Here is a 15,315-nt window from a genome sequence, read left to right as displayed (position 1 = left end):
TTGTTGTTCCAAAGTTGAACAGGTGTAAGAACCATGTGTGAAAGATCTTCTTTTCTGTATGTGGTGGAGTATGAAGAAAAGACGAGTCGTCATTTGAACAGATAGTTCTTGACGGCTCCTATTTCAACTGTGAACACTATAATACTGAGCTTAGAAAATGCCCTTTTCTGAGAATAAGGTACGATTGGTGAAACTGATGGCGAACATGCCCCTTCAAGTTTAGCAAATTTACCTCACCCAGAATTTAAACGGCGTCGTTGACCAAATTTATGATGAAATGCGGTCAGCCTATCAAATGTCATTTTTGTGCATTGTGACTCAGCATGAATATATGTACACGTATTGCAAGGTTTGTCCAACCCAAAATGTCAAACATTGATTTGGCAAAATTATTCAGAATGGAAAGTTTCAATTTTCAAAAAGTTTTAATTCATTAGTTGGGTAATATTTTCATAAAACTTTTTATAAAATTTACAGAATCTTAAAAATTCGCGAATAAAAATATGCAGATCTAGGTTATTTATTTGCGTGGGTGTGAGTGTCTGGATAACAAAGACTATAATATAGAATGGAAATGTAAAAGGACTAAAATGTCTTGTATAATCGAGACTGATGATTCATTGCTAAAAATAAGTTGTTTTTCACTTTATCACGCAATTCCCCACATAATGTTTTTATATCGATCGTATTGAATTCGTTCAAATAACCGGACGATTTTAATATTCTTCGACCGTTCAAATAATTCCATTGTATTTTTAAGTGGAGGATTGACTATTATATGATCTGACATATTTCATACCCTATTTACAATTCTCTCACGATCTACCAAAATTAAACCAAATTTAACCAATCAATAAGGAGAACGGATATAAAACTAGTTTAAACCGTGACTATAATAATGTATATCATTTCCCCTTTTTATAGGAAATTTTCGAGGAATTAAATTATAATGACAATTTATAACTTCCCTTTTCTTTGAAATTCCCTTTGATTTAAACCATTAAAAGTAACACTCTTCCGAATCAATATTTCCCTCCTATAAAATGAAAGTGATCCACGACTCATCAGTGGCTCATCTTGATGAGTGGGGTCTGCATGATAGGCCTATACCTTAGTAGGTCGGGACCCATTCTCCGGTAATTATATGCTCCCTTGTATTCTAAGACCTCTCTGTAACTCAAATAAATGCCTGTTCATGGAAGATTTTCAGTTAATTTTGTAGTTAATGCTATTTCACTCATTTATATTGTATTTTCTTTCTGGGGGTTGGGGTAAGCTTACGATTGTGGTCCCGTGGACTTGTCCCTAATCCACTGTCGCTAATAAATAAAGCCAAACATTTGTTGGAATTAAAAACATGTAGGTTATATAAGATATATTTATAATAATTTAAGACTAGCTATAATGACCTTAGGTCTGTCCCTCCCTTTTATTTCCGCTTCCTACCATTATTAGTTTGATTAATACACTAAAGATTTAAATGGGAATGCCGTATTCTATTGTGTATCAGTGAATGATAAATTTATTTAATTAGTCATTTCGACATCAATTTTAGTCATGATCAAAGGGAGACAACATAATCTCTTTGTGGTCTGATTTTTATTATTCCTTATAATAGTGTTTTTATACGCATCAATGATGTATTTTTCTTACTTTATAATTTACCGCTATTAGAAACAGAGTTATTGTCCTAGTTCCCATTGTACAATCTCGAAAATTTGTTTTCTCTGAAAATGAACGCCGTAATTTTGAACCGTTTGCCAAATTGGGCTCGTATCCAGAGGTAGCCAATTTTTTTTGTATAAGACTGAATTGTTAAATCTTAAATGAGACAGTTCTTTTGTTATCGAAACAGATCCGCTTCACTCTTCCATACATTAATAGATCTAACACATGTAGGTTCCGGCTAACGGTTTACAAATATAGACTATATGCAAATAAACTGTTATTAAATTTGTTCAAATATGGCCCGGCCAAATCTTTATAAAGTCAATTCATAATCGTTGTTCCTTTTCAATAGAGCCAACAATAAAGAAAAGGTGTCAATGTTGTGAAATAGTTACTTAAAAAGCGAGTGACCTATAATACATGTACCTTAAAATGGGTATGCCTAATACACAAAGACAAACATTTATTGATAGAGTTTTGAATGGTATTGAGTCATAAAGAAAGTAAATTGAAGCCGGATTAAATATATTTTAAGTAAAAGTTTAATACATGTACTTGGAGTCCTTCATTTCCAAAAGATTAAAATACCGTATTACATAATTATTTTTATTCCCCTAAATGGTCTGTAAAATTATTGATACACCACCAGTCAATATATCCCAGTCGCAATGGCGCCTCTACGGGGAAATCACTTTCAATTGTTTTTATTATCATTTTACATAGTGATAAAATATTATGTGGCTGCCCTGACCTGTTCAACCCTTCAACTAATGTTTCCTCAAACCGCCCCTGTCTAGTCGGTCAACAGGATTCAATCAGTCATGTGTACATTTTCAAAGTAAAGTAAGTCAGTATATCCCAAACTGTCCACGTAGTGTTACAATCAGTCGACACGTTTCAATCAGTCGACATGTCTCAAACAGTCACTGTATTCTAGTCAGTCAACATGTTGCAATCAGTCGACATGTCTCAATCAGTCGATATGTCTCAATCAGTCAATATATTTTAGTCAGTCAACATGTTTCAATCATTCGACATGTCTCAATCAGTCAATATATTCTAGTCAGTCAACAAGTTTCAATCAGTCGGCATGTCTCAATCAGTCAATATATTCTCGTCAGTCAACATGTTTCAATCAGTCGACATGTCTAAATCAGTCAATATATTCTATCAACCAAAATGTTTTAATTGGCCACAATTTAAAATCAGTCTGTAGCCTTCACATGATTAGCTAAATACATCTATAATGAGTGATTATACTTTCTTCTGGAAAGGGAGAAACGAGTGGAGAATCAGCTAGGCAATTGTTGGTAAAGAATATAGAATTGCGACCACTTGGTTAACATTGAACGTCACCTATAATCGTTGGATTATATTTGACATTGTAAACTGTTTCGTTTACAAGATTTTTGTCAGTTTTTGTGGTCTGGATTTAGAGCGTAATACTTGAATGAATTCGAGGCGGATATAAGAGTTATTTATCTTCAGTTGACGGATATAAGTTAGTAAAAATATTGTTCATTCTTTTTTTACCTGGAAAGAGGTTATAATAGTATAGTACTACAAATATTACAAAATACATGTAGATTTATCATATGACTAATCTTCAAAAGAAATTGGTACTATTGCTACATATTTCTAGGAAAATCTTCATCCGTGGTTTAAATATATCTGTCCTAACAATGGTTGTCACACACCGTCTGTGGCTCATATAACTAGCGTGTGGGACAGGTAAGTTCTAAGATCAGACCCTAAGTAGCAGACGAAGCTATGTTTGGATGTATGGTAGTTTCGTATACCTAAGTAGTTTAGTTATCTATAATATTAAATTCTAAATTGTCTATCAAATATGGTCTAGATCGCAATGATAGAAATACAAGCGGCTTGACACCACATTTTGTTTCAAAAAACAAACACATTTCTTTAATCAATGGAAGTACAACTAAAATAATCATATCCAATTAAAATACAGATCTAGATGTTTCGTTACCCGTTTTTCCTCTGGATTGCTATATCCATGATCTGCCGAATTTTTTCTTAAGTTGTCTCAAAACTCCATTCAATTAATTTTTGGTATCCAATCAAAATCACTGTTACAAGTTTGCAATGTCTGCCAAATGATACCCCAGAGTTTCTTCCATGTAGTGAATATTTTAATGATAATGATAATATCTTCAGATTCTCAAATTTCATGGATGGTAATTGCAATGGAGTTAAAAGCGGGAATGATGCGATGCGAAATAACTGATCGGCATTTTAACCAGATTGATCATGATCAACTAATTTCAACGATTCTGAAAAAATATCTACTAACAACATATCTTTAAGGCTGGTATATCACTAATCGACTTGATCATCCAGTGTATCAAATATGTCTTTACCTTTACCTTTGACAGACGGAAAACAAGTTATAAACATGTGACACAGATTTGGCCATAGGATCAAGCCTTAACCAATGATGGTATGTTAATTAATAATCGTCATGTACGTGTTTGTACTAGTAAACAGCCGGCCACGCTGATTATGTACAGCGACATACGCTTTTACGAATAAAGAAGAATTCATTTTGACATAACCATCTATAACATATTGTAGTCATCTGTCATCTTTTGTGGTTAAGTCAAATTGTCTTCTAAGAAACAGATCAGGATTAGAGAAATATAGCTAATTCCTAACGCGTGACCAATCCGTAACGTTCGGAATTTATCAATTTTCTTCAACTATGAGAATGAAATAATTAAAAAAAAAATTTGTCATCATATTTACAGAAGAAACCGTCAGTATGTCAATGTGTACTTGCGATTGGTTGAATATGGTTTGTTGACATTTTGGTATTAAATGTTATAACTCGGTGTGAGCTAGGGTCACCTATTACAGCCCGTATTCTTCTTACATTACATTGATGACATTGACAGTGAAAGCATTTTCTTACTAATCCAGGTTCAAAGACCTCTAATAAACCAAGATGGAAAGAGCCAACGATGAATTTTATGATGGAATTAATGCAGAAATTGAGGCGAAAGAATCATTGACTATGAAAGAGAAAGTAAAACGAATCTTCAAGAATAATTTGCTGCTTATTTTGCTCATTCTTTCACTTTTCTTTGGAATTGCTCTCGGAGCAGGATTGCGCTATGTAGAACCAAAGTTTACCAGGCGGCAGATCTTATACCTAGGATATCCCGGAGAGCTTCTGATGAGCATGCTGAAAATGCTCATCTTACCATTAGTTGTATCGAGTTTGGTATCCGGAATGGCATCACTAGACGCCCGATCCTCTGGTGTAATGGGACTACGAGCAGTGGTATATTACATGACTACCACTCTATTGGCTGTTATACTGGGTATAGTGCTGGTAGTTGCTATAGAACCAGGCAGGAAAGGTGGAACTCCAGACAGCACAGGCTCACCTAAAGAACTCATTGATCCAGTGGACACTTTCCTTGATCTCTTACGGTAAGTCAGTATGATTATCTCAATAAATTGCTGAAATCGATATTGCTATATTATCAGATAATATTTTACGAGAGGCGAAAGGTACGTGCACGAAAACATTCACTAAAATATATCCTAAGCTATATCAAAAATGCAATCTGGGTTATTTTCCAAGTCACTCTATAGGAAAAGCGTCTATATAAATTTAAACTATAACTGCAAGCTAGGTTACGACTTGTTCGTGATAAGAGAAAAATTTCGATTTCCTCGACGCGTTGGATGTGCCCCACGCTTTTAAAAGTAGGCTTGTTAAGTTGTTGTCTCTGTTTTTGAGCCACGTATATGGTTATATTTATTAATAATATGTCGAGTGGTTGTGGTCCAAGGAAAGTATCTTCTGATAAAATAATTATTCTTTATGGTAATTGTCACGTGAAGAGATTTAAGAAGGTTAAAGACAGCCCATCGCATAGTGAAACCTTTTGAAGTGGATATGGATTCCTCAATGCGCCTACACTTCATCCCTTCAGATAAAAATCGGTGGTCTAACTTGCAATTGGGTTGGTGTCTCTTATTGATGTGAGTGTAATCGTTTGATTCCAACCAAAGCCTATTTGTGGCTACTCATGTGATTGCACCAGCTATTCTATATGGTCATACATTCTGTTGCACCCAAAGTTCTACGCTGGCATGCTCATTTAATTGCTCCCCTATTCTATGTGGGGCTGTCCTTTTTAATGCAATGGACTACATATGTGGGGAGATTCATTTAATTGTGGGGTTGCATCTTTAAGTAATTATAAATTTAAGTCGACGAACTCTCGAGTTCTCTACCCTCCCTAAGCTAATATTGTCAGTTTCGTACAGAATTATTCATATTATCTTATTCTAATACAAACAGAAATATTACTTTTTATAACCTTGGCCCACAATTCTTAAAATTAGTCCGAGAAATTACCGTACTTGAGAGCTTTCTAGAGACGTGCCAAGTCTATAATCGACAAAGATGTTTCGTACATCTATCCAGGAAACCCTAAAAGTCACTTTCAGGTCACTTTTCCAATGAAAGTGAGTATATAAGACAACCGTTTGAACACTTCGTCCAATACAAAAAGGTTTTAGTCTCTGTATTTAGTAACTGCTTTGTCATTCGTCGTATGGGCACTTTCAGTAACACAAAATTGATCCCTTCTACCCTCTTCTTGGTATTTCAGTTTCTCGGACCACTGTAACTCCTCTGACCAACACAGATTGACAGCTAATTTATCAGTGTTTCGAAGCAATTTGTGATATCACCAGTGACATTTAGAAGATAATTATGCGCAGACTAGCTCGTCTTTACCAAAAATCAATCTTTTAATGCACCGACTATCTAGCTTTTACCTTGGAATTGGTGCACCTTGATACATTTCATTGTATTTCTAGCTATAACCACAGACGACCCATTTAACTAGAGGTGATAAATATTTGTACGACATCAAAAGATGTGTTCACCAAAATGTACATATACGTAATTCATGTTTTCTACCACGTGTAAAGATAATATACAGTAACAGAAATCAAAACCTCTTAATAATAGTCAATATGTACATGTTAATTGTTAAATATAATGTCTTTTAACCCTCAATGTATGTATATTTCACCTGTATTGCACTACAGTATTTGTATCGACGCTGGGAAGAGTTTATAGATAACATTGTAATGATATCATAAGTTATCTATTAAAACACTACATGCATGGCAAATAGGTGTATATCAACACCATTCTTAATAGTATATATCTTATTAAAGTGCACTATGTCATCATCGTATATTATGTACAAAAACAAGCTTCAATCGCACTTGGTGCTCGGCGAATCAAAATCATTGAAAGATTCAGTACATGTGAACTTCATCAGATGTTGCCCTCGACGTTCTTCAAAACTTGAATTAAATAAAATCTGGATTTTAAGAAATACAGTAATCTGATTAATTTGATTTTAGTGATTGACACTTAAAATATCTTAAGTTATTTTGTTAAGAATAAGGCCCCGGATCTGTTGTTGAGACAGTCATGGTTGAAACCACCGTATCACGAATACGGGATTTGACATGGTCTTATTAACCCCTAAGAAGTATGACGAATGGGGTGTGGTTTGGACACGATGAGTTGAAAAGTCAATCCGTATAGGAGAAAAGTAGATTCAATTTTCCTAAAACTTTTAGAGAAATTGACGAAGCTGTCGAATGATCTCAAGAGTTCAGACGTCACAAATCAGACACTAAACGTACCAGAAACAGAAGCTTTGGCGTTTTCGGGCATTGACCCAAACTTCATAAAGTAACGCAAGGCTCTCATTAAAACAACGTTACCTTCAACGTTCTGGCAACCTTTAGTCATACTCAAAAACATTGACTTGACAGAATCATACACCTCAAGCAGAGGGTATACATGTGTGGTCTTACAGCAGTCCAAGCAAGAGTCATTGTAATAAATATATCTGAGCCCAATCGAAGTCCTGGCTAGAAGTGAAGAACGTATAATTGTTACCGTTCAATCTCTCGAATGTTAAATAGAAATTATTATTGAAAGGGAACACCCATTTCGTTAGATTGATAAACAAAAAGCAGCCCTCAACCAGCTCCTCAAATATTTGAACCTCCGCTGAGCAGAACGCCTGTAGAACAATCCATTGTAATTTAAGCAGCCATTGAAACAAAAACAGAAAAATTTCTCTACTTCACTTACTTATTTCAAGTCAATATTATGTGAATAAGGACTGCTTTGTTGACATAATCTAGATTTAAAATTGAAAAGAGATAAATTGACATAGCAGAAGCCTCTGTTTGAATAATGTCTGGGGTAAAGGGAATTGTTGAATAAAATGTATCCCATATTGACTCAAGAGATGTTTTTTCTTAAAACAGAACGTCTCTATTATTCAAACAAGAAGATACTTTTAATTCGACTATCAGATCGTGCAATGTTGAAATCACCAACATAATTCGATTCGAAATTAATGAAATTCTTCTCTTTTTTTTGGAAGTGTATAATAAATGCACATACTCTTTTTCATTTGTGCACACATCGATGATAAAATATAATGATTTTATCCCTGGCGTCGTTTTTATAAACAGACTCAGACGTAAGACGATACTTGATACATCTTTATATATACTCTTATTATAATCGAGATACAGAACATTAACACAAGCACTCATCAATACATATTTCTGATAAACTGAACAGGTTGGGGTTGTATTTGGAATCGAACCCGGATTTATTTGTTCGACTTTAATATTTTATTTAATAACTTAATAAATATCAATACTTAGCTATAGGTCTACTCAGTTCCGTAGCCATACCTGATTGTTCAAGCAAGTTTTCAGGTGGGGTTTTTTTCCGGTAGTCGCACTAGCTTTGCCATGTCATTGATTCGCATGTCATTTCAAAAATGTATATTTTGTTGTAAAGATTATAGAAGATATTCTTTTCATTCACCTTTTGAAAACTATATAATAGCTGTTTGAAAATTGACACGACAAAAATAAACTCACCCGTGAACTTTGAGACTCAATTATCAGAATGAAAATGTGTTACTAAAATATTGTAACATTTTCCCGCAATAAGGTTGGTTGGTAGATGACAAGTAAACGTTCGCTTCCAGTTTATGCTGATATCGCAAACTAGGTAGTGTTGGTAGTCGTAGTAGTTAGTAGTTGGATTGGTTCAAATTGGATGATTCTGTGTCGTTGGTTTGGTTGTTGATTCTCCGTTAGATCTGGTCGGGTCGAATTCTTCCAAACTCGTTCTGATCATGGTAATTCTTGTTGATTGGTAGTCGAATAGTGGTCGTTGGTTTGGTTTGGTTTGGTTAGATTATTTGATAACTACTGGAAAACTAGAAGGCCTGAAAAAAAAAAAGAATGTAAGAAAAAAGAGGGGGAAAAAGAAAAATAAAAATAAAAGGGGGAAAAGCTTTCATCAAAAAGGGGGAAAAGCTTTCAACAAAAAGGGGAGAAGATGTTCTCTGGTGTTTCTGCAGTTTCTTCCAGGTACTCTGTCAGTGGCTTACGAGCAGGTTTCAATTCAGTGCATTGAATGAGGACATGCAACCTTGTGGCGACGTGGTCGCATCGACATTTCATGGCGTTGAACTGATAGTCTCGTAGTACGTTGAAGTCTGGTTATCAGTTTGCAGATGGCTACAGATGGATGGTTTGGTTTTGTATCTTCGAGTCAATCTGGTATCTACCGGTGTTGACGTTCCGTAGAACCATTTTTCTCCTTTGCCCCCCTATAGCTACGGGCCTAGCTATACTATGTGGAGTCAGAAGTGGACAATACTTTCCTCATGCAATTTATATTTCCCAGTTTGGTTGATTATCTAATTATATCCACCCATCCATTTCTTAATTCAAATTTTTCTAAAGCTTAGCTTAACTATCCCTGAGTGTAGGCTATATAAGTTGAATGAAAGTATTTTGATGGTAATAATATATAGATAATCCTTGAATACAGTTATTCAATTCTTTAAGTCAACAATATCAATGTGTAATAAAGATCAGTTTTCATCAATTCAATTCTATGTACAGGCCATTCATCTTCAAGACAGTATATAATATGCAGAGATAGTTAAATAGTCAAACGACCAAAACGTCAATTAAACGCGCCGTAACGTCAGTTAAACCCACCAAAACGTGGTCAAAATTGTATTAATAAAATAAAGGCAGTGTATGCAAACTTTGCGAAGTTGATTGATACAGTCTAAGGGTTGACCTACATTAAATGAAATTTACTTCTATTGAGTTGTCTCCCTTGACATTGATCCATTTTCAACTTTATTTCCAGTGGCCTCCCTTTAGCTTGTTACTTTGTTGGTACTGGTTTTGGTATCTCTGACAGAGAGTGCTCAATCGGACATTTAACTTATCCATATTTTATGCGATCTTAATAATTGTCCGAGAAAGCTGCGTTTTTTTCTTTCGTTATCGTTTTTTAACATACATGTAACTTGTATGTTCCTAGATTTGAATTTTTGATGGCAAGTCTGATAATTGCGTATTATACTATATATATAATACTATAAAAGTATCTAGAAGAATGGGAATTTCGCAAGAAATAAGATAGAGAAATTGAGTTGTGAATAATTTGAACAGAAAGTCTTATAAACAGGTAGTAGATAAATAATTTATATCGGTTATCATTATGTAGACTACCTTTTACTGGCCATTCGTCTGAAATACTTTAATTTAGGGCAAATTTAATGTATGCCAAGTTTTAAAAGGATTCGCAATCAGAAGTGTCATTGAGTTTTTATTAAAAATCAAAACATCAACCAATTTGTTGACAGTTGAATTAAGTTTGTATTTGTGCAGTATTTAGAATGGTCGTGTTGAACATTATGTGGTATTTGCATGTTTTCACAACATTCCAAACACTAGTTGACTACAACATTACTGTTGTTCATGAATTCCTATAGTCGTCTAAATAATTCCTTTAACATTTGAGATAGCTAAATTTTCTACTGCCTGTAAACTTTAATACTGAAAATCTAACTCCAAAGCCATCCAATATTCAAAAAAAAAAGTACAATTAAAAATGGTAATTGGTGTTTGCAATGTCTCCATGAGAATTAAATTGAAACCTGCTATGGGCTTTTGGAACGACATATAATGACTATAATGGACAAGTCAGCATATTATTTCCAATTAGTTTTTGCTGATCAGTATGGAACAGAACTGGGATTGTTCATAATATTAGCATGAATGTTTTTTTTTCTTCTTGCAGACAAGCGTTCCCACCTAATCTGATTGAGGCATGTTTCAGAAAGGTAAGCGAGAAATAATTCGTTTTGAAGGTACGCTAGGCGATAATGAAGTGCTTGGTACCACATTTGAGTCAACTTCAAGCTTCTTTGATGTCGCACACCAGTTTTCTTATCAAAGAAAACAGTTCATTATCTACTGCAAGTTGATATGACAGTGTCCTATCGCACACTTGAAGTGTTCATATATTATACCAGTAGTGTCAAACCAATTCATCGATTATCATCATCATTATTATTTCAGCCTTTAACCAAACAATTCTTAGATACAGTTGCTATGAAAAAACGGCTTGAAGAAATTAATAAAACACTAGCAGCTAATAACTGGACCACAGCGTCTCCACCCACCACAGCTATAATGGACATGATCAACGCGACTCTCAATGGCACTAATATGAATGATGGTAAGACTATTAACTGGAGCTAAGACGTAATTGTCTGGAACAGCTCGCAGAAGCCACAGATGTTCTCTTTTTCTTCATATGTTTAAATTTTACTGTTCTAGTTTAGGACATCTTTGAAACTAGACCTTACATCAGCTATTTAATGCATTTTCTCAACTTTTCTGTCTTGGTTCCATGAAAGACTGCGGAATCTTGCAGTTTCTAAGCAGATTAAGTCCACTTCAATATCAATATAAATAGCAGAGGAACCAGCATTTATTAGCCTTATTAACCCCTCATCAACATATATTTGTTTCCAACGAACCTATCGCCTATTGGACGAATCTTCGAACCATTGCCGTCAGATACCAGATTCTACGTAAGAGTCGACAATGTTTGTACTAGCTCAATTAAAAACCTCCCTTTTTGACAGTTGTTAACTTTGACTATTTATGCATTTCAGATGACAAATTGGAGAATATTTATTTCCCCAAAGTAACCACAGTGGAAGGAATGAATGTACTTGGTCTAGTAGTATTCTCTATAGCTCTTGGTATCTGTATTATCAAACTGGGAGAAAAGGGAAAACCTCTGAAAGATTTATTTGATTCTCTGAATGAAGCTACGTTAAAACTGATATTGGTAGTAATTTGGTGAGTATTCGGGTACAATATCGTTGATAAAAGTTGTAGATATAATTTGTTAAGGGCATGGTTAGTGTGCGCCAGTGCGTCCAGGTTGCCCATTGCATGACGTTGACAATCGTCTGAAATATCATCAAATATAACGCAACTAAGTCTGCAATAAGACTGAGATGATTCAACAGGAGAGAAACACCGAAAGAACCATTCTCCCAACCTTTGTAGATATGAACTGTCTAAGGGTATCAAAACATGGGAATCCTTATATCGTTATCTGAATTACTTTTTGGAGAGAAGGTTATTCATTTAACTATCTATCTGATATATGGGGGGTTTTATGTGTAAGATTACTCTGTAGTGTTGAGTTTTAATAGTTTGAACAGCCATAACCTGAATTGACCAAACTTAATGTCAAATTTCATTTTATGGCTGACTAAAACTCTAATTTAACAAAAGGTTTTGGTCAGAAGTACAGCAGTAAAAGTTTGATTGTCAATGATATCGCGAACTTTATTAGAAATTAAGTAGTGAAATATGTGTCAAAATCTTAGGGTTAGTTTGTGTGTAAGAGATATGTAGGGAGTAAATTATTACTAGGGTTAGTGCACCATGATACGAGAGTCATATATTATAATTGAAGACAAAACAAGAGTCCATAAGTACAATATTGAACATCTAATGATCTCAAGGGCCGAAGATTTTCCCCTATAAGCTTGATGAAGAACTTAGGTCAAATTATTCCAGTTTTGTGAAACACGCCAGCGAAACAGTGCCGCTAATCTCAACCTATGGATCAATGCTCTTGTGGCTTTGGTCGTACAGTCAAATTTGTACGATCGATCCCCCGAATTCGACTATATTCAATGGCAACCTGTTGAGGCGGCCTTATATAATATATTAGATCTGGTAAAGAGCAATAGCCATGAGTTGAATATGTTTGAAATATTTTTAGGTACTCGCCAGTTGGTGTGATGTTTTTAGTAGCAGCTAAGGTTGTAGAGATGGATGATCCCGAGAAAACCTTCCAGCAACTGGCCTACTATTTCCTGACAGTCATGGCTGGCCTGTTCATACATGGCTTCGTTTCCCTACCTCTGGTTTACTTCCTGTTTGTCAGAAAGAATCCATTCAGATTTATATATGGTGTTTTACAAGCTATCGTCACTGCCATTGGAACATCGTCAAGGTTAGCAAACCTTTTAAACCTGTTTCTTTTGAAGACGTGTTGTGGCACAGTCGGTTAGTAGAGCGTTGGGATGAAATCCATTGTCTGGTTACGTCGAGCCAATGCTGGTTTTGAGTTCTAATCGCGGTCGGAAGCCTGCTGGCCTTAAGTAATCATCTTTTCAGTCGACCCAGCTGGCAAATGGCAAATCAGTTCTTTTCTTTTTCTAATATAAATCGCATTATACTTACAGTTCTGCTTCTCTGCCAGTAACATTAAAATGTTTAGAAGAAAATAATGGCGTGGATCCGAGAGTTTGTAAATTTGTGGCTCCTGTTGGTGCTACTATCAATATGGATGGAACTGCTCTGTATGAAGCCGTAGCTGTGATATTTATAGGACAAGTCAGGAACTTGGATTTGGGCATTGGAAATGTCATCACCGTCAGGTAACACCAACTAGTTTTTTCTAATCTGGAGGTTCATCATTCAATGAAATCGTGGACTGAAATAAAGTCAGATGGTCTAAGTGCAGCATTACGATATCGTCATTTTGTCTTAGACATTCTAATTAGCTACCTCGTGTATTTAATTAGATCAATCGTTGATTGGGAAGCTCAGCATTATCGTGTCCTCAGTACTCTTCTTGCACAGCGAGCTACTTGGTTTCCCAGCTAATCTGTACTTGGTTTCCCAGCTAATCTGTACTTGGTTTCCCAGCAAATCTGGAGAACGAGAATAGATCCGTATACATAAAAGAAAGAAAGAATCAAACATTTTTTCGAGGATAACAATAAAAGTTCACGGGGTTCATGTCTACAATCTTGCCGTCATCCAATATCTGAAAGGTAGGATAGATTTATACAGACTTAATATATATGGCCTCTGTTTCGTTGAACTGTAAATTTTGTTGTTTCAGTATCACGGCCACAGCAGCAGCTATCGGGGCAGCTGGAGTTCCACAAGCTGGTTTGGTTACAATGGTCATAGTTTTGACAGCTGTTGGTTTCCCTACAGAAGATGTTACACTCATCTTGGCTATAGATTGGCTGCTGTAAGTACTTCTTAATGTCGTCCAAAATTTCATGAATCATCCTTGTCCGACGCTTCCTTACTCATTCTTAGTCCAGGTATAGACTGCTATATAAGGATTATCTATATATATATATATACATCCTATGTTTATCTACATGTAAGCAATTATATTACTGTTAATTCATATGCTGCTACCAATGTATTACCAATATTTTGTCTTAGATTTCGGCTTTCCTTTTACAGTTCGGATCGATGGTACTGTTTTTTTTTATTCAGAATGTTTTGACAGAGCTGATAAAGCGGTAAATTTTCTTTGTCCTCTATTGAGATTGTTAAAAGTTTTTTTTTCTTTTTAGGGATCGTTTCAGAACGGCTGTGAACGTTCTGGGAGATGCATTTGGTGCCGGTATTGTGGCCCATCTATCAAGAGGAGATCTAGCCAAGATGGACGCCATGGATAAGGACGCCATGGATGAGGACGAAGCGGATAAGGATTTAGCTGTAACCAATGGAAAAGTAGATCATGCTTATGACAATGGAAACTTAATACTGGATGAAACTAAGATGTAAATGGAGATGAAACGTTTTTACTCAGGCACTTTTTATATACACTGTTTTATTTAGATTGAATCCAGTACGGACGACTTGTCTCAAAAACTACGTCCTACTGGGTGTTATTACTATGTATATATTGTTAAACCATTTCTGTTGGTGAGTCAACCATACATTCAACCTTAGATTGGCAGAATACAGACAAATCTGTTGAGTTAATCACTGATACAAAATTAAATCATTGACTCGACTTCAACATCAAGACATGAATGACCGTGTTGACGTACCGGTTTCTTAATTTGAATTTTCCACTGAGTTACTTCCCTTTACTATTGCAATTTTTTTTTTTACAAGGGAGGTAATCAAAATTACGATTTAAATTTTTTTATTGAAAAAGTGTCACGAATCTCGGAATGGGTTTTTGTAAATATTCGCATTTGTTGGCCTGTATAGCCAATTATAGTAATAAGTTGATATAATGTACTGTAGTTAAATAGGTTTAACCTCCATTGCCTCGGTGCTCTTTGGTAAACTCTTAAGGTTTTATCTCATGTCTTTCTCTACCGTTCTGGAGTTAAACATGGTTTAGAGACCCTAATGTGTTCTGCTTTCAAACTTAATCCACATTAG

The 15,315-nt window shown here is 35.2% G+C and overlaps 1 protein-coding gene across 1 annotated transcript; it reads left to right on the top strand.

The window, feature by feature from the left end:
* Window positions 1-4,714: 4,714 nt before the first annotated feature.
* Window positions 4,715-14,625, top strand: LOTGIDRAFT_71933 (hypothetical protein; the record flags this gene model as incomplete). The annotated part of the gene is made up of 8 exons (XM_009062862.1): window positions 4,715-5,124; window positions 10,874-10,916; window positions 11,112-11,181; window positions 11,757-11,946; window positions 12,887-13,120; window positions 13,353-13,547; window positions 14,018-14,152; window positions 14,490-14,625. Coding segments are annotated over 8 exons (1,413 nt in total), but the record flags the coding sequence as incomplete, so codon positions are not given.
* Between the last annotated feature and the right edge of the window lie 690 nt (window positions 14,626-15,315).

This window comes from Lottia gigantea (genome assembly GCF_000327385.1).
Source record: "Lottia gigantea unplaced genomic scaffold LOTGIsca_54, whole genome shotgun sequence".
Taxonomy (NCBI): domain Eukaryota; kingdom Metazoa; phylum Mollusca; class Gastropoda; family Lottiidae; genus Lottia; species Lottia gigantea.
The sequence above is the reverse complement of the archived record's forward strand: the minus strand, read 5'-3'. Positions and strand labels throughout refer to the sequence as shown.